Consider the following 20,172-nt stretch of genomic DNA (forward strand, 5'->3'; position numbering starts at 1 on the left):
GGTCGAGAAGAGTCGGACAGGACTGCGTGCGTACACATACGTGAAGGGGCAGTGGTAGTGGAAGGACAAATAAACCACCACAAAACCTTCCTATTATTTTGAAGTGCCTCTTTCTTGATTCAGTGCTCATGTGGTGGCTGTAAACGTTCAACTGCTTTCTAGAGCTGTCACAAAACTGATGGTTTCTGCTTATTTTTCAATGTTCTGTGGAAGAATGGGAGTGGGAAGCTTCCTACTCTGCCATTTTGCTCTTTTCACTCAAAAGACTGAAATTTTGCATGCTTTTCAAAGATTTATGTTTTCCTCAGGCCAAAGCTTTCAAAAGGCTTTTTACTTATAAATGAAAAGAATGATTCAGATCACTCTTAAATGAAGTGATGAAATGTGTTTTAAAGAATGGAAAAATTATCCACTCAAACTAACTTAACAACAAAAACGTGTAACTTAATATAAGAATACAATGTAGGTATTCTTGGATCTCAAGAGCAATTGGGCCATTAGTGGGATGGAGGTCATGGGAAATCTGAGAAGCTAGAAAATGAGTCTCCTCCCTTTCTTTCTCTGTCTCTGTGACAGCACCAAAGCTCAGGGTCGTTTCTCAGACAGTCTGCTTCATTCCTCTCTCCATCTGTAATGGGTTCCCCTAACTTGGGTTCACATGTTTGGGTTAGAAGCCCCCGTTTGTGTTGTAGTTTCAGTGTTCAATACAGAGCAACTAAAACTTCTCTTCCAATTCCGAATCCTCAGAGGAAAGGATCTGATTGAGTCAGATTCCTTCAAGGATCAAACTCTATCCAATCAAGAAGGGACAAGGGTCCTATAGTGTGTGTGTGTATATATACATGCGTGGTTAGAGAGACCAAACCTCTAAATGGGAATTGGAGGAAAAGCAAGAGAGCTCTTCTCAATGGATGATGGGCAGAAACCCAACAAAGTATCTATCCAACCCATTCCTAGATCTAAAAACCTTTAAAAACAACTTAAGAGAAAGAAGAAAAAAAATTGTGCCACTTTACATAGCTAAAAATTGTCAGTTTTTTACACTAACAGAGGTAATGAACACATTTATAAATAATGTACTGCTTAGGGATTTTAAAGCATCACCTACTTCATTTACAACAAATGTTTTCTGCTTTTGTTGAGCCACCAGGGAAAATAATTAAGGCATATTCTGATGCTTATTCCAGGGAACTAGAGCAACACAGGATAACCCCAGGGAGCCCAATCTTCTAAGCTGAGACTATTTCTCCGGTTCCTCAGTGCACACGTGGCAGACTCTGCTTTCAAGCTAATAACTTGTGAGTCATGCTGAGTCCTCTTCCCTTGAGGTTAAAAGTATTTCCTAGACTTTGCTTTTTTCCTTATCTCCTCCTCTATTCTCCACCTTTATCCCCTTCACATGTCAGTCAATTCAGAAAATAACACTAGCCTTTCCAACTGTCTCAAAATCTTGGTTGATTTTGTGCACATGTAGCTGCAAGGAATAAAAACTGTTTGGAAAATGCTCTCTCGGGTTCCACAGAATGAAAATACTGTGTCCTAGCAGGAATTTTTAATGAAATGAGAAGCTCCATTGAAAAGCATGCTGTCTCCAGAGGAGGAAGCTCTGTCTCTTTTTTCTTGGGTTCTTCTCCCTATTCAAGTTAATAAAGATGGTAGGTAGTTGGGGTCATCTACAACCAAAAATACTCTGCTATCTAGGTGAGTCTGTAGTTTCATCTAATTTACTGTTATAGCTGAATAGCAGAAAACACAACAAACCTGGAAGTTTGGACAATTCACCATTACATTATCAAGACTTGAATCTTACACTTAAGTCTTGTCTTACTCATCCTCATATATTTACCTCTGGACTTAGCCACATCACCAAATTGTGCATTGTCTGTAATTGTATAATGTCTACCTCTGATGTTCCATTTTATAATGCTTTCCCTTTTGTGCCCAAGGCCTCCTCTCTGAAAGAGAAAGACATGTTTTCTACTATTTATTTTCTTGCTGTTGGGTGCAATTTTGCTCTAGAATAAAAGCTTAGACTCAAACTAAATTATTGGTTAAATGTATGTTTATTACTAAGTATGTTTAACTACCATTGTTACCATAAAGAGGGACACACACCCAACCACAATTACAAATTAATTCTTGAAAAGAGAAAGGAGCCAGTCATAATTATGTATTCTTTTTAACCCGCAATAAAATTTCAACAAGGTAATAAAATGAGATCTGACATATAATAACTTACCATCCTGCTATACTCTTAAATCCTAACTTCTTACTATGAACAATACTAATATTTTACAAAGTGTTAGTCACTCAGTCATGTCCAACACTTTGCGACCCCATGGACTGTAGCTTGCCAGGCTCCTCTGTCTGTGGAATTCGCCAGGCAAGAATACTGGAGTGGGTAGCCATTCCCTTCTCCAGGGATCTTCCTGACCCAGGGATTGAAATGCTATCTCTTGCATTGCAGGTGGATTCTTTACCATCTGAGCCACTAGTAAAAGTAGTTATTACTTCTTAAAAGAAAAGTTTTCATGGTACACACTCCTAAAATATTTAACTTATGAATCTAATGCAATTAAAAGAATGATATAATCCCTGTCACATATAATCCCACTGACTACCTTTTGAGGCCAGTCAGGATTACTTTCTCCAATTTATCAATAGGAAAGTTGAGATTTAGAGGGCTTTGATAACTTGCTACTCAGCTAATTACTGATAAAACTGAGAACCTTAACTGAAAAAGAACAGATTGTTCCTAAACCAGAAGAGAAGGTTGCACAGAAGAAAAAGATATCCCAGAAGAAATTGAAGAAACAAAAACTTATGGCCGAGGAACAAATGGTGCAAAAAATAAATGCAAATAATAGTAAAAAAAAAACAACAACAAAAAACTGGGAGCATCATTCACATCTCAAGGGTTCTACTGCACTATTCATTATATGTTTCTTCCAGGACTGTCATTGTTCAGATTTCAATAAGATTCACAACTCATCTCCCTGTGATCATGTCAGAAAAGCCTTACACAATACAGGTGTCAGGGGTCAAAAATAATACAGGCATGGTATGTTACCCTTTAAGTGAAAAAGATACTACATTGTACTTCATTCAGTTGTTTTACTCATTCAAAACAACAAATAATCAAATACCTAGATTGTGCTAGGTAGGCTCCACTATATCCAGCTTTTTAGTAGTTACTTTTGCTGCACATGGCTTACAACAACAAACATTTATTATTTTACACTTCCTGCAGACTTGAATTTGGGAGTGGCTAAACTAAGTGATTCTGGCTCATGGACTCTCTTCGGGTACAATAAAGATACAGACAAGGGATGTAGTTATCTGAAGGCTTGGCTAGGCTGAAGGGATCTGCTCTCAAATTCACTCACATGGCTGTTTTCAGGAGTTCTCAGTTCCTCACTGAATATTGGCTGGAAGCCTTAGTTATTCACAACATGGGCCTCTCTCTAAGTTGCTGAGTGTCCTTACGACATGACAATTACCTTTCCCCAGTGAGCAATCCCAGAGAGAGCAAGAAGAAAGCCGGCACATATATAGTCTCCACTTAGAAGTCACATTACAACATTTCTACATTCTCTTTATGAGAACAAGTCACTAAGTACAGTCCAAACTCTAGGTGAGGGGAATTAAGCTCAATTTTTGAAAGAAGAAGTATCAAAGAACTTGTGAACATATTTTAAAACTACTATACCAGTAGTTTTAATTTAATTTATAATTTAATTCAATTTATATTAAATTCTAAATAATTTAATCTATAGTTTTAGAAGTTTAGTTGCTCAATTGTGTCCGACTCTCTGCGACCCCATGGACTGTAGCCTACCAGGATCCTCCGTCCATGGGACTTTTCAGGCAAAAGTACTGGAGTGGGTTGCCATTTCCTTCTCCAGAGGATGTTCCTGACCCAGGGATCGACTCCAGGTCTCCCACATTGTAGGCAGACGCTTCTACCGTCTGAGCCATCAAGGAAGTCCATTTAATCTATACATTATTATATAAATATAATTTATAGAATGTAATCTAATTATTACTAAAGAGTTGTTAATCTAATTGTAATATTTGGATATTTAAAGGAAAACTAAGTTTATTAGAGAGTGGTTTTTTGTTGTTGCTTGTTTCCATTTTGTGTTCCCATTTTCATCTTACCCTGTTTATTAAAAAATTCTACCTATAGTGCTAAATAATGACTTTTCCTATCTTTTTATGCCAATTAGGAATTTTATTCAGTGCTTATAACAAAAACAACAAAAGCCTTAAAGAGAACGGATTTATTTTCCTTCACATAACAACAAACCCCTTCATATAACAACAAACCCAGAAGTGAGCAGACCAGGGCTGGTAAGCTGACCCTTCAAAGCAATCACAATCACATAGCCAGTTCCTCTGGCTATGCTATTATTTTGTTACTGTGGTTGAAATAGGGCTGCTCCACATCTAGCATCATATCACTGTTCCAGGTAAGATAAAGGACAGGTATAGGTCCAATGGCTAACAGGAAATTTCTTCCGTAAAACTTTGAGCCTCTCCTAGCAACATCTGCTTTCATTCTGCTGACAGGTCACATGGGAAAACATGGCTTATAGGAGTCTGCGTAAACAAGTATTTTTAACTGGACACAGTCACCCTGAAAAAAAGTCAGAGTTCTGCAAGTAATAGAAAAAGGATTTTGTATAGAATCAAATCAACTATCAGTCTCTATCACCTTGCTCCAAGGAGCTGTGACACACATTACTGAAACACACTCCAGATAGATAAACATACCGTTCAAGGTTAATCTGTGTTTCAAATGGGAGAATATGGTCATTTTGTGTCTCACATATAAATTATATTTTTCAAAGTAACCACAACTTTCTTTTTTTCTAGTTGATAATGAAGAAAAATTGGCTGACATTAATGTCACTTCAAGGAATTTATTCAAGAAGACAGCAGTACAGTTGTGCAAAGGTACATGCATTAAGAAACTCATCACAGAGTTGTTTAAAATAGTAAACATTTGGGGAAAAAACCAGAAATGAATCAATAGAATACCGGTTAGATAAACAGTGGTACATCCACTTCACACTATGCAACTTTTAAAAATGATGTTATTCATGATATATTGTTCATGAAAAAAGAACTGTGTACAAAATAAAATCCAGTGTATCATACACTGTATTTCTATACATTTACATATTTTTATTCTTAGAGACGTCTGGAGTATAACATGAATTTTTAAAAATTGTTATCTCTAAATTATGGCATTTGGAAATTTTTTTATATTTGTTTCAATAAGTGTACATTGCTTTCATGAAAATAATAGCTATTTTCAATAATACCTAGAAGGGTAGGAGGGGCCTGATTTGATCTGGTAGTTCTATAAACATATCTTCTTGCCACTAAGAAAATTATCTTAGACATGCTGTAGCTGAGCTTACCCTTGGAAGGGTTTCCTATATTTGCTCACTGGAAAAAGATTATTCCCTATTCCTTATAAATTTTAATAAAATTAAAATAAGAATCCTGAGGCATTTTGTTGTATTTTGCTTTCTATTTGGTACACTTTGACCTCGAAGGGTCTCTTTTCCCTGTCTCACAGTGGCTGTGGAAGGCAAAGGGGGTGAGGCTGAGCAATAATTACATACAAGTTGGGGAAGAGAGAAGAGATGGAGGTGAGGATCCAACAGAGCACTAACCTGGATATCACATACTTGCACTTCTCTTCCAAAACAGGGTTCTCAGTTTACCTTTCTGACCTCAGTTTTCTCATCTGAAAAAATGAGAGGTTTGGATAAGAATCTAGATGTTTTAAAGTTCTTCCCGAAGATTCTTTCGGATCTATTAATTATATATCCTGGTAAACTACACTAAAGCTGAATCTAAACAAATAAAAAGGGAACAAGGACTTCCCTGGTGGCTCAGACGGTAAAGCGTCTGTCTACAATGAGGGAGACCCGGGTTCAATCTCTGGGTTGGGAAGATCCCCTGGAGAAGGAAATGGCAATCTACTCCAGTACTATTGCCTGGAAAATCCCATGGACAGAGGAGCCTGGTAGGCTACAGTCCATGGGATCGCAAAGAGTCGGACAAGACTGAGCGACTTCACTTTCAACAACAATACTTTAGTTACATTGTTTACTATTCCTCTCCGGCGTGGTAAGTAACTTGCCAAGGTTACACAGCTAATAGGTGGCGGGAATCAAGATTCCAGCCCAGAGGCCAAGGCACTAAAGAACTGCCTAGGAAGCAGGGTAGTTTTCTCACCCTCAAACTAGGCTTTGTTAGATAACACCAGTAAAGTCAAGGCTTGATCTTACCTCCTGACTGCTGTGGGACTGCCTCAATCGCTTGAGGGCTCCTAGTTCTATAATCCAAAAACAGTTTTCTGATACAAAGTCCCTTTGCCAAGTAAAGGTGAGACGGTGAGGTTTTGGAGAGCTCCGAAGAAACTCTTCCGGCCCACTGCCTGACAGCAGTGAAGTAATTACGGAACCAAAGACCATGTGTGCCTTCAGGAGGCTTTGTGGTATAATTAATTGGGTTCTCAGCCCCTGCTCATTCACATACCTGGTTACCCAACACTCGTTTGCGTACCTCATCTTGCGTATTTCCTCTCCTTAAGGCCAGAGAGGTACTGAGTTAAGAGAATCGGGAGGAGGGGATAACGGGTAAAAAGAACGGTTTAAAAGCAGGCTAGAGGCCATAAGACTCCTGAAAGGGAAGAGCCTGTTTCTTGGACAAAGGTCCCAAGGGTATTCGCAGCCCTGGTCCCTGATGTTTCACTGCTTTGGGCCCTCTCAAGATCCGGAAGCTAATGCAAGACCCTACAGCACCGCGATGAAGGTGGAGGCCGCCACGGAGGTGCCGCAAGTGGGCTGTGACTACCCCTCATAGAAGATCCGACTTCCCAGACCCCTTAGCACAAGGGCGGGGCGTGAGCTCAGCCGCCAATCCCCGCGCCCGCACGTCGCCGTAGCCCCGCCCCACCCTGCCCCCTCTCGCTCCGCCCTTCCCTGGGGCTGGTGCGGCGGCGATGACGTCAGCGCTAGGGGACCCCTGGGTGGCGGCTGCGCCGTCGGCGGCCCGCGGCCGGAACGCGCTGCGGGGAGGGGCGGAGCGAGCGGGCGGGAGCTTGCGCTGGGCCCGCCTCGGCCGCCGCCGCCGCCGCCGCCGCTGCCGGGGAATAATCTGGGCGGCAGCGGGCGGCCCCGGCCAGCAGCCACGAGCCACTTCTGCGGCTGCCGAGCAGAGCGAAGGTCGCCGGTCTCGTGTCGTCCCCCTCTCCGCCCCCCAGGAGGGGCGAGAGGGAGCCGAAGCTGATGTCAGGTACGGCCGGCGGAGGCGCCCTCAGGCTGTAGGTCCAAGGTCTCGGGTCCCCTCGCCCTTCCCTCTGGGAGAGAGAATGTAGGGGGAGCGTGGAGGGTGGAACCCCACCCCTGGCGCCGCCAAACAGGTGTCTCGGAGTCGCTGCCCGGTCTGGGGACGTGCGGGCTCCTGAGGGAGGCGCGGGGCACTTCCTGCTCCCGGCGTCTCCGCGAGCTGCCAGTGGGGCCGCCTGCCCGCCGGGCCGCTATTTTGTTGACTTGTAACCTCCTGTTAGTCGCAGGTCCTTCCCTTCGCTCTCTGGTGCCCCTCGCCTCTTCGCGCGCCGCCTGCCGTCGGGTGGCGACGGTGAGGCGCGGGCTGCGCTCCGGACCGCGCGGCTGGACCACTTAGCGGTCCTGCCCCGCCGGGCCCTCCCTCCGCGGAGCTGCGGGCGCTCAGGTGTGGGCACCTTCCAGGAGAGCCGCCGGGCTGCCGCGTCGCGCCAGCGCCCAGCGAGCCGGAGCCTTGCGCAAGTGCTGGGGGACTTCCTCTGAGCTCTCTGGATCATCAGGTTTGTCTGGCTGATTTGTTCTTGTTAAATTCCCCTGCCCCTGACAGAATAAGCTAGGCAGGTGTGTTGCGGCATTGCTCCGTGAAGGACGCGGGACGAGTGTTTTCCTTCCCGCCTTCCTCTCCCACCAAATGGGATTAATAGATGCTGACAAAATTGACTTTACAGCTTTTAATTTGGGTACATTGTCTGCTCAGAAAATGAACGAAATGTAGGGGTGGGGATTTATTCTTGCCCAGCACTTACCCTCTCTATTATTATTTTCAAAAGACTGGAACTTAAACATCACACGCCTTGGAAAAGTTGACTGGATTTATAGCCTAGTTCTCTCAGTGCCTTGTAGTTATTGTGGTATATCGTTTTAGAGCTTTTCAGATTGAACAGTATTATCCTAACCATGAATTGGTTTCATCGTGGTTTTAAAACTTAGTTAAAAAGTTAGAACTTTAATGCAATAGAGTGAGTGATTAGGCCAATGTGAAACGGACAGAAATGTGTTCATTTACCAGAAATTGGGCACTGAATATAGATAGCTCTGCCTAGGTAACTTCAAGTTATTTAATTCTGGTGTTAGTTTAGAGGGTGGGAATCTGAGTACTTAGGAGGTAAAACTAACTTTTTACACTTTTATCAGATAAATGTCAAATGAGTCTTATGTACATGATGTGTGTTCCAAGTATTGTGTATAGTAATTGTATTTATTTCATTTTCTGCCGGCCTTAGTGTATATTAATGTACAGTTTAATTGAATGTAAAGTTTCAAGCTACCAAACAGTTAACTCTTTTTACCATATGTTAAGTAAAACAGTGATTGAGTAAGGAAAGTATGACTCACTTAAAATTCTTCACAGGAAAAGTGTGTGGTTTTTTAGTTATGGTGGAGAACCATTTAAAATGTTTCTCTTAAATTTCCCTGAAATTTGTGTTTTTCTGTATCTTTTTACTTTGGGTTCAGCATTTTAAAAATATTTTGTGGGTACTATTCATTTAAAGATAGATATGCTTTTTGGGGGGTATTGTTTGTACTAGTCTGTGTTTCTGAGTAAGTTCAGTATCCAGAAATTATTAGACTATCACAAAGTCATTTAGGAGTGCATATCAATTAATGGTCACCTAGTCATAGAAATAGAAAAGTGTGTCTTTTAGGTATATGCAGTATTACTATTTGTGTATTGACTTGTGCTCACTAACATAAAAATTGCATTATACAACTTATACACTCCATGGACCATGGTGATTTTAGAGTCTCAGTGTGGGGAAATCATTGATTGGAATTCTTGTGACAGTGCACCTATAAACATTAAATGGAAAATGGACAGCTTGATGCTGAAATTTAATTCTGATTCACTTAAAATTTTAAGCTTCCCGATACAACCATGTTACTTTTATAGTATTTGTTGAGATTTTAGTAAAGAGGCTAGTATACAAACTAGCAAAGTGGAAGGAATATGGCAAAATTCTTTTTAAAATAAGGGGGTGGGGGGATGCATAATTCTTCCATGAAAGAGAAGTTAGCATTTTATCTTGAAATCTAAATGAGTATCAAATATATACTTAAATTTTCATTTTACAGCTAATTCAGATGTCCTACAGGAAAATGCAGGCCAAAATCTATAATGTGTGAAAATCAGAAGTGTCCCTTAAAGAAAAAAATACAAAGAAGCTGTTATATGTGAAATAGGGTAGCCTGTAGGAAGGTAGAAGAAACCAAAAAGAAAATCCAAGTGATCTAGACTCTGTAGTGTGAGCTACCTGGCACATTGAAGGGACATGTTGAGGGCAGAGAGAGGTGATATTAAATTAGGGAGATTCTGAAACAGGAAATCTGATTAGTTCACAATGAAAGCTACATGTTAAAATATTTAAATTGGTGCAAGTTGGATAATTGGCAGATTTGAAACTATATGCAACTTGATAGAGTCATTTGCCTTTTTGGTCATTGTGTTAGCTTCCGAGGGCTGCTATAACAAAGTACAACACACTGAGTTATTTAAAACAACAGAACTTTATCATTTCACAGTTTTGGAGGTTACAGGTCTGAAATCAAGGTGTTGACAGGGCCGTGCTCTACCTTTTGGGGAATTTTATCTGTTCTGTGCCTCTTAGCTTTGTGTGTCACTGGCACTCCTTAGCTTGAAGTTATATTACGCAAGCCTCTGCCTCTGTTGTCACATGGCGTTCTCCCTGTATGTCTCTCTCTTAATGTGGTGTTCTCCCCTTTTTGTAAGGACTTCAGTCATATTGAATTAGAGTCCACCCTGCTGCATGCGTGTTAAGTCGCTTCAGTCGTGTCCAACTCTTTGCGACCCTTTAGACTATAGCCCACGAGGCTCCTCTGTCCATGAGATTCTCCAGGCAAGATGACTGAAGTTGGTTGCCATGCCCTCCTCCAGGGGATCTTCCCAACCCAGGGACTGAACTGGCATCTCTTAACATCTGCATTGGCAGGCGAGTTCTTTTACCACTAGCACCACCTGGAAAGTCTTTGGCACCATATAGCAGACCAAATCAGAGAGGGCATTGAGAACAGGCTAAATTCATTTACCTATCTCAGTACCTACTATATGCTAGGTCATAGAAATAAAACAATGACTGCTGCTAGGTAGGCAAAAATCTCTGTCCTCATGGAACTTATGTTCTAAAACCTTGGTTCTCGAACTGTGGTCCCTGGAACCTCCGCATCACCTGGGAACTTGTCAGAAATGCAAATTTTTAGGCTCTCTTCTGCAGACTTGTTGATTCAGAAATTCTTTTTACAAGCTTTTCAGGTGATTCTGGTGTAGACTCAGGTTTGAGAACCACTGATCAAGATGGAGAAAAGAGACAATAATCAAGATGAGTAAGTAAAATATGTAATATATTAGATGTTAATAGGTGCTGTCAGTAAAAGTAGGGTGGCTCAGGAAGACATGCCCCCCACCCCCCCACCAGGAGTAAAGGCCGGAAGGAGTTGGGGAGTAAGCCATGTGAGTATCTGGGTGAGTTGTGTTCCCAACAGAGAACAGCAAGTATAAGGACACTCAGGTATTTGAGGAACAGCAGAGAGTCCAAAGTTAGAACACAGCAAGGAGCAGATGGTAATAGGTTCAGTTTTTGAAATTTCTATTTGTTCCTTTTTAACCTGCAAAAACCAAATACTAGGAAAGCAAGAGAAAAGTGCGGGAGTAGGATGCCAGGTTGAACCTAGTTGTCTGTGTAAGAATAGACTAGTATATAATCTAGATATATTTTATACATTCATTTGGCACTATGTGAAGACATTTGAATGACAACTAGGGGGAGTGCTACTGATGTCTAGTGAGTATGGGCCTAGGATGCTGTTGAACATCTTACAGTGAACAGGGCACCCCCCACAACAGAGAGTTACCCAGCTCAGAATGTCAGTTATGTCAGGGTTAAGAAACATTGGCTTAATGGGATTTACAGAGGTTGGGGCATGGATAGCAGAGGAAGGGTGTGTTGTATAGATGGAAAAGACAGTGGGAATAGAGGAGCTCACTGCATTGAGTGTTTATTGAACTGTAAATAGTTCAGAATTGCTGAAACATAAATTATAAGCAGGGGAGAGATTGGGGGGGTGCATACTGTACCTATATGGTAATGCAATTCTTTGAAAGCAAAGTTATGAAACAGTAGGAAAGCTAATATATTATTAATTTTATATTAAGCATCACTCACCTTAAGGGTAGACTAGTATTTATATTTTATGTATTCATTACATAACTTTGTATTAATGTTTTTCAATATTTGTAGCCTACACAGTTCATTTGCAAATTTTTCAAATTGTCACTAATCTCTAAAGAAGTTTTCAAGTATTTTTATTCACAAATATCTGCATAAAAGTGAACCCAGCCGGTTCAAATCCATGTTGTTCAAGGGTCAACTATAGTTACCTTTGATGAGAACCTGGGGTAGAGATAGGAATGAAAATAAACTCTTTTCTGTATGTATGTGTGTGTATGTATATATGTACATGTGTGTATATGTATGTTTAATCTATGTTTTCAGTTTGGGTTTGTTTGTTTCCTGTATATTAGCAATACTTTACTAACAAAAAATTGTAGTTGCCAAATGTGCCAAGATTTTCCTAATTAGTGCAAATCAATCATTGTTCTTAACATCTACAGCGTATTCTCTGGTAGAGATGTACCATATATTTTTTTTAAACTAGCTCCTCATCAACAAACATCTGTGGCTATGGCTGCCATGAATATCTTTGCACAGTTCTGTGTTTGTATCCATAAGAAAAATTTCTGATCATGAAATGATGTGTCAAGGCACACTTGAAAAAGTTTACAGATACTGTCAAACTGCTCTTCTAAAAAGACAGTAAGTATGTGTATTCTGAGGAACATCAGAGGAGCGTCAGTTTTCTCTCATGTCTGTGTCAATACTGGCTGTTACTAAGCTTAACATTTTTTGCCATTCTGATAGGTTAAGAATAGTATCTCTTCATTTGAGGTTTACATTTCTGTAATATGAGTGAAATGTGAACATCCTTGACCATTGTATTTTTTTTTCATTCAAATCCTTTACTTTTTTTTAACTGTTGTTACATTAAGTCGATTATCTTTTTCATGATGGTTTTTGTTATTTTTTGCTGTACAGATTTTTTTAAACATTTTATACAAAACGTACATTTGAACTAGCAGTTTCACTGCCAGTTAATTAAATGAATAACCTCATACACTTTTACTATATTTTTACCTTTTGGGATTTGAAAAAAATCTCGGTTCATGATATAAAAATGTAAAAAAGATGTTTTCTTCTTGTTCTGTTTGAATTTCATTTTTTTAAAGTATTGAAATCTTAGAATTTGAAAGAAATAGGTGGAGATCCAGATGGTTGCTTTTTTATCTTTTCCCCAAAAGATTATTATTTCAATATCCTTTCTTGAATAAGCCATCTTTTTCTTGATTTGAAATGCTATGTGTACTATGCATTAAATTTCCATATGTACTTGCTTTTTGTTGTTGTTGTTTTTTTTTTTTTTCTTAACAAACTCTATTTCAGTCTGATAAGGACCACCAGGGATATATATCTTTAGGCTAACAAAGTGAGGTTAATTAACTTGCTGCTGAGAAGGAGATCACACACCAGAGGAACTGCCAGAAGGGATAGTGTTATTATAGGATTCTGGGGAGGGGTAGAGTTTAGACAAAATTTAAATGAAGCAATATTTGATAAGTTTAAAGCACAGCAAGACTGTGTACCGGGTTAATTAACATCAGGCTTGGGCTGAGAAACAGACTTAAGAGTCCCGTTTCCTTGGAGACTACAAAGTTAAGATGAATGTGTGGAATGTTGTGTCTGGGAAACCCTTATCTGAAGCTCTGGGTTGGAAATTGAGGCTGCTTCTGATTAATGATTCATCATCCATGCAAGAGTGGGGTGTTCCAGTCTCACTGATACACTTTCAAATAATTCTGACAGTCTGTAGAGAAAAAAGGTTTCACAGCAGTATGTCTTTAGTATGAATTAATAGAAGCATTAAAAACATTTTTTCCAATCCACAGGTATACTGATGTGCCTGTTCAGCCAGAATATCAAATTGTTTTAATTACTCTACCACATATTATACTCACATGATTATTTTTCCAAATAACATATAAAATAATTTTTACCACATTATTTAATTTTTTAAAATCTTGTGTCTTAAGTAGATCTGCCTAGATTTAGTCCACCCTCACACCCCTTTCCCAGGTATACGCCTCAGATTTTTTTATGTGGACCATTTGTAAAGTCTTTATTGAAATTGTTGCAGTATTGCTTCTGCTGTATGGTTTTTGGGGTTTTGGCCACCAGGCATATGGGATCTTAGCTCCCCAACCAGGGATTGAACCTACACTCTCTGCATTGGGAAGCAAAGTCTTAACCACTGGATCACTAGGGAAGTCCTTACTCACACGTTTATTTTTCCAGACTTTTCAGTTACATTATTTAACTTCTAAAGATCTTATATTTTAGTTGGGACAGTATTATATATATATATAATTTACCGTCTTAACCATTTTTAAGTGTACAATTCAGTGATGTTAAGTACATTTAACTTGTGCCAACCATGACCACCATCTTCCAGAGTTCTCATCTTATAAAACTGAAAATTCATACCCATTAAATAGTAGCTCCGCTTTCTCCTCTCCTACCGTTCCCTGGAAATCACCATTCTACTTTCTGTCTATGATTTTAGCTAAGTTTCTCATATAAGTGAGATTATTACATAGTATTTGTCTTTTTGTGACTGGCTTCTTTCATTTAGCATAATATGCTGAAGGCTCATCCATGTTGTAGCATATGTCAAAATTTCCTTACTTTAAAAGGCTGAATAATATTCTGTCACGTATATATAACATATTTTGCATATCCATTCAATCATTTGGGTTGCTTCCACGTATTAGCTATTATGACAGTGCTGCTATAAAAATGGGTATACAGATATCTTTTTGAGACCCTGCTTTGAATTCTTTTGAGCCTATACCCAGAAATGGAATTGTTGGATCATGTGGTAATTCTATTTTAATTTTTTCCACATGCTCTTTCCTGCAGTTGATATACTATTCTGCATTCCCATTGCTGCTGCTGCTAAATCGTAGCAGTCGTGTCCGACTCTGTGCACCCCATCGACGGCAGCCCATCAGGCTCTGCCGTCCCTGGGATTCTCCAGGCAAGAACACTGGAGTGGGTTGCCATTTCCTTCTCCACATTCCCACTAGTAGCACACAAACATTTTCATTTCTCCACATCCTCACCAACACTTGTTATTTTCCTTTTCCTTTTGATAGTCGCTATCGTTAGTGGATGTGAAGCCGTATCTCATTGTGGTTTTGGTTAGCATTTCCCTAATGATAAGTGATGTTGAGCATTTTATTTCCTGCTCAACGTGTTCATGCCTATTGGCATTTGTGTATCTTCTTTGGAGAAGTTATCTATTCCAGACCTTTGCCCATTTTTGAATTGTGTTTTTGTTGTCATTGTTAAGTTTTAGGAGTCCTGTATATATTCTGGATATTAATCCCTTACCAGATACATTTGCAAATATATTCTCCCATTCTTTGGATTCCCTTCTTACTCTATAGATAATACCTTTTGATGCACAAATGTTTTAAGTTTTTATAAAGCCAAGTTTGACTGCCTTTTCTTTTGTTGCATGCACTTTTGATGTCATATCCAAAAAATAATTGCCAACTCCAGTGTTGTGAAGCTTTTGTCTTATGTTTCCTTCTAAGAGTTTTATACATTTAGGGCTTAGTTTAGGTCTTTGATCCATTTTGAGTTAATTTTTGTATATGGTGTAAAGTAGGGGTCCCACTTCATTCTTCAGTGTGTGGATATCCAGTTTTCTCAGTACCTTTTGTTTAACAGACTGTCCTTTGTCCAGTGAATTGACTTGGTCCTCTTGTCAAAAATCTTTTGACCATGAATGTGAGGGTTTATTTCTGGGCTCTCTGTTTTGTTCCACTGGGCTGTGTGTCAGTGTCACCCTGTTTTGATCACTGTAGCTTTTTGGTACGTTTTGAAATTAGAAAGTATGTGTCTTCCAGTTTTATTCTTCAAGATTGTTTTGGCTCTGTGAGGTACTTTGACATCCCATATAAATTCTATGATGGGTAATTCTGTTTCTTAAAAAAGCAACATTGGATTTTGATACAAATTGCATTGAACTTATAGATCACTTTAAATAGTATTGATAGCTTAACAATATTAAATCTTCCAGTCCATGAACAGGGGATGTCTTTCTGTTTGTGTCTTCTTTAATTTCTGCTGAAGATGCAAAAAATATTAATGTTCTCATTGAAAAGTAACAGAAAAGGTATTTTCACTTTTGATCTTCTGAATCTGAAATTGGAATAGTTTTTAAAATAAAAGTGAAGGCTATTTGTTAATATTTTCTATTTCTGTAGTTTTAATAAATTACTAATAGAAAATATTTTAGTCTATCTCTCAGATAATATGTACTTCTATTATAATTTATACAAGCTGAATACACATCAAAGAAAATAATATATAGTTCATGCTATATGTCTAGTTCATAAACTTTGGATTATATAAGTGTATAAAAGTGTCAAGTGATGGGACTATATGATTTATTAGATTGGTGCAAAAGTAATTGCAATTTTTGCATTGTTAAAATTTGCCATTTGATATTGGAATACATCCTGAATAAATGTGGTTATGTTACACATCATTTTAATGTGCGTTTCTCACTTTATGTTTTTTTGCTGATGACTTATTACTTTCTGTTTATTTTATATTTATTTTGGACTATAGAAATGTTAAACAAAATGCAAATTTGAACGATTTTCTTATTTGAGTTCAAAATGGGTCGTAAAGCAGCAGAGACTGCTCACAGCATCAACACATTTGGGCTGGGAACTGCTAACAAACGTAGTGCAGTGGTGGTTCAAGAGGTTTTGCAAAGGAGACAAGAACCTTGAAGATGACGAGCATAGTGACTTGCCATCAGAAGTTGACAGTGACCAACTGAGAGCATCATCGAAGCTGATCTTACAACTACACGAGAAGCTGCTGAAGAACTCAATGTCAGCTATTCTATGGTTCTGCATTTGAAGCAAATTGGAAAGGTGAAAAAGCTCAATAAGTGGGTGTCTCATGAGCTAACCAAAAATCAAAAAAATTGTTGTTTTGAAGTGTTGTCTTCTCTTATTCTATGCAACAGCAAACCATTTCTCAATCAGATTGTGATGTGTGGTGAAAAATGAATTTTATATGACAACCAGTAGCAACCAACTAGTGATTCTAACCGAGAAGAAGCTCCAAAGCATTTCCCAAAGTCAGACTTGCACCAAGAAAAGGGCATGGTCACTGTTTGGTGGTCTGCTGCTGGTCTGATCCACTACAGATTTCTGAATCCTAGAGAAACCATTACATGTGAGAAGTATGCTCAGCAAATCAGTGAGAAGTACCAAAACTTGCAGTGCCTGCAGCAGGCATGGGTCAACAAAAAGTGCTGCATTCTTCTCCACAACACCCAACTGCTCGTCGCACAACCAGTACTTCAGGAGTTGAACCAGTTGGGCTACCGCCACATTCACCTGACGTCTTGCCAACCAGCTACCACTTCTTCAAGCATCTTGACAACTTTTTGCAGGAAAAATGCTTCCACAAGCAGCAGGATGCAGAAAATGTGTTCCAAGAGTTCCTCGAATTCCAAGACATGGATTTTTATGCCATAGGAGTGAACAAACTTACTTCTTGTTGGCAAAAATGTGTTGATTGTAATGGTTCCTATTTTGATTAATAAATAATGTGTTTGAGCCTAGTTATAATGATTTAAAATTCAGTCTGAAACTGTAATTACATTTGCACCAACCTAGTATTTAGTAAATTAGGTAGTATAGATGAAGATACCTATTTGGAAAAGATAATTTCAACTACACAGTCTTCCCTGGTGACTCAGTGGTAAATAATATGCCTGCCAATGCCAGAGATGTGGGTTCAATCCCTGGGTCAGGAGGATACTCTGGAGAAGGAAATGGCAACTCACTCTAGTATTCTTGCCTAGAAAAATCCCATGGCAGAGGAGCCTGGCAGGCTATAGTCCGTGGAGTCACAAAGAATTGGACATGACTTAGCAACTAAACAACAACAACTTCAACTGTGCCTCCCACATACACACACTTAGAACAGACATTTGTTTGCATTTTATAAGCCAGGCAATGTGTTAGATACGAGGAGATAGGGGTAAAAGAGTCATAGCTGTTGTTCTTGAAGAATGTATAGTCTAGAGGAAAGAGATGCACATACATACTATGGATGCACATATATACTATGATGCAGTGTAAGTATATAGCACGAGATGTGAATGAAGGAACAAGAAAACATTTGATGGAAGAGCAGTTAATTTGATCATGGGCAATAGGTAAGACTGGTCATGAAAAGTACTGAAACCAAGGTAACCATGAAAGATAATCCTGCATTTATCTGGTAGACATAACTGAGGCAGGCATTCCAGGCAGAAAGAATAGAAAGCCCAAAGTCATCCATATGAAAGACCATGGCAGATTGGAGGATGTCTGAATATAGGCTTTAGGTAAACTAGAGCTAGATCTTGTCCACCAAGTAAGCAGTATGGGCATGATCCTGTGGCATTGGGAAGCATTTTTTAAAGAATAAGACTGCTATGTGAAACCTTTATTAGTTGTTGGGAAAGAGCAATAAAAGAGCTGAGCCCAAGGGAAAATTGTCAAGGAATGGAGGGAGAAAAGTGTCCACAGAGTATAAAATAGATGTGGAAATATAATCAGGTTTGTGGACTTGGGGCATGAATAAGGACATGCCCTCTCAGTTCAAATCAGCTGATATTTTTTGTACCACTGTCTTGTGAAAAGCATCATAGTCAGCAACTCTGAGAGGTAGGAAGCTATTTCTTGCCTTCTGGGAGTTTACATTCTGTAAACATGAGAAAATACACCAATGACTGAATCCTTAGTTCCTAGGATAGTATTTGACAAATTGAAGGTACTCAGTCAGTAGTGCCTCCCAAAGATTTCATAAAACCTCATGGTCATGTTGTGTAAATCTCAAAGTGTAATTCTACGTTTAAAAAAATGTTTCCACCAGTTCTAGGTTAAATGATCAAAATGTGAGAATGCCTTTTGCTGTTCTGTGAGTTTCACAAATATTTTTTGCATCCTTAGTGATTTCTGTAATACCCAAAGTTAGTGCTATATTATACTGCTTTATATCAAATTGAAGAAAGAGAGAAGGGGAAAGAGTGCCATACAGATTTCTTTTCACATCTGCTCTGCTTATTGACTAACCTTCAGACTGGGATTTCCAAGCCTGAGTATAACTACCAGTAACTCAAAGAGAATTAAATCTAAACCCAATGAAAAGAGCATCGAACTAAGAAAAAAGGCTTACTGTAAACATTACTCTTTGAGTCAAGAAGGAAAGTTGAATACAGCATCTTCCTTTTTGAGTTTTATTCACCCAGAAATCAGAACTCTTAAGTCTCTATTTATTTCATGATGTAGCAAGCTACCAGCCACCATTCAGTATTTTTGGAGAGAAATAATTTCTTTCAAAATTATGCAGTAACTAATTCTCAAAGTGTGATCCAGGAAAAGTGAAGTCCTTTATATTGTTTTAGGAGGTTGATAAAGTCAGTCTCTTTATACTAATATCAATATATTATTTGCTTTTCTTCAGTCATTCTCATATAAGTTTGCAGTCTGGTTTTTTAAGTAGCTACATAATATATGATATTGCAGCAAATTGAATGCAGAAGGAGATATGGAGTTCCAGATCCACGTGTCTTGTATTAAACCACATGCTGAGATTTGCAAAATATTAAGCAATGCTACTCTTCTCAATAAGTTTTTTAGAAAATATATTTTTTTTCTCATAAAATAAGTTGTAAGCAGGTAGTTGTAAATATAACTTATAAAACAGGTAGTGGATTTGTCACTACTATTCATGAGTTAATATATATTCTCATTTTAATTTTTAATACAAATCTAATCAATAAATGTAACCCACATAAAAGCTGTTTGAGATCTTCCATGATGCAGAGTTTAAAGGGATCTTGAGACTAAATTTTTTGAGAACTGCGCAAGTAATGTATGAGCTTGCCTGGTGGCTCAGATGGTGATGAATCTGCCCCATGGTTTGGGAAGATCCCTTGGAGAAGGGAATGGCTATCACTCCGGTATTCATGTTCATCTCACTCAATTTGGAAAAATTTTGGAAAGAAAATAGTCTTGGTTACCACTAATTCCACCACTGAAATTAGAAATTAGAGTTGAAATTAGAAATGAGAAAATTTTAACATTTTGGTATATATATATATTTGCTTTATTTTAGGATAGATTTTTTTAAAGCACAAAACTATAATAATATTATATATAAAACTTTGCAGCCTTTTTTCACTTGCATGCTAACTGTATTTCCGTGTTATGTAATTTGAAAAGTTTCAGTTCAGTTCAGGTGCTCAGTAGTGTTCAACTATTTGCGACCCCATGAATCGCAGCACGCCAGGCCTCCCTGCCCATCACCAACTCTCAGAGTTCACTCAAACTCATGTCCGTCGAGTCGGTGATGCCATCCAGCCATCTCATCCTCTGTCGTCCCCTTCTTCTCCTGCCCCCAATCCCTCCCAGCATCAGGGTCTTTTCCAGTGAGTCAACTCTTCGCATGAGGTGGCCCAAGTATTGGAGTTTCAGCTTCAGCATCAGTCCTTCCAATGAACACCCAGGACTGATCTCCTTTAGGATGGACTGGTTGGATCTCCTTGCAGTCCAAGGGACTCTCAAGAGTCTTCTCCAACACCACACTTCAAAAGC

The 20,172-nt window shown here is 39.0% G+C and overlaps 2 protein-coding genes across 6 annotated transcripts in view; one reads left to right on the forward strand and one right to left on the reverse strand.

Moving 5' to 3' along the window:
- ASNS (asparagine synthetase (glutamine-hydrolyzing)) overlaps positions 1-6,854 on the reverse strand; it is a 147,716-nt gene extending 140,862 nt beyond the window's left edge. Inside the window, exons 1-2 of one of the 2 annotated variants that reach the window (XM_010803999.4) lie at positions 6,559-6,854; positions 5,688-5,761 (exon numbers count right to left, since the gene is read on the reverse strand). The gene's annotated coding sequence lies outside the window, so the exon portion shown is untranslated. The remainder of the gene's footprint in view (positions 1-5,687; positions 5,762-6,558) is intronic. The other variant, NM_001075653.1, reaches the window with a different exon arrangement.
- A 91-nt stretch (positions 6,855-6,945) lies between these two features.
- The window catches only part of C1GALT1 (core 1 synthase, glycoprotein-N-acetylgalactosamine 3-beta-galactosyltransferase 1), a 44,397-nt gene continuing 31,170 nt past the window's right edge, over positions 6,946-20,172 (forward strand). Inside the window, exons 1-3 of one of the 4 annotated variants that reach the window (XM_024990830.2) lie at positions 6,946-7,317; positions 7,773-7,867; positions 10,628-10,706. In XM_024990830.2, the coding sequence (XP_024846598.1) occupies positions 7,025-7,317; positions 7,773-7,867; positions 10,628-10,650 (411 nt within the window). In that variant the 5' untranslated portion in view covers positions 6,946-7,024 and the 3' untranslated portion in view covers positions 10,651-10,706. Of the gene's footprint in view, positions 7,318-7,772; positions 7,868-10,627; positions 10,707-20,172 lie in introns of those variants that run through there. The other 3 variants (XM_024990828.2, XM_015468149.3, NM_001076160.2) reach the window with 3 other exon arrangements.

The sequence above is a fragment of the Bos taurus genome, chromosome 4, assembly GCF_002263795.3.
Source record: "Bos taurus isolate L1 Dominette 01449 registration number 42190680 breed Hereford chromosome 4, ARS-UCD2.0, whole genome shotgun sequence".
In the NCBI taxonomy this organism is placed as follows: Eukaryota; Metazoa; Chordata; class Mammalia; order Artiodactyla; family Bovidae; genus Bos; species Bos taurus.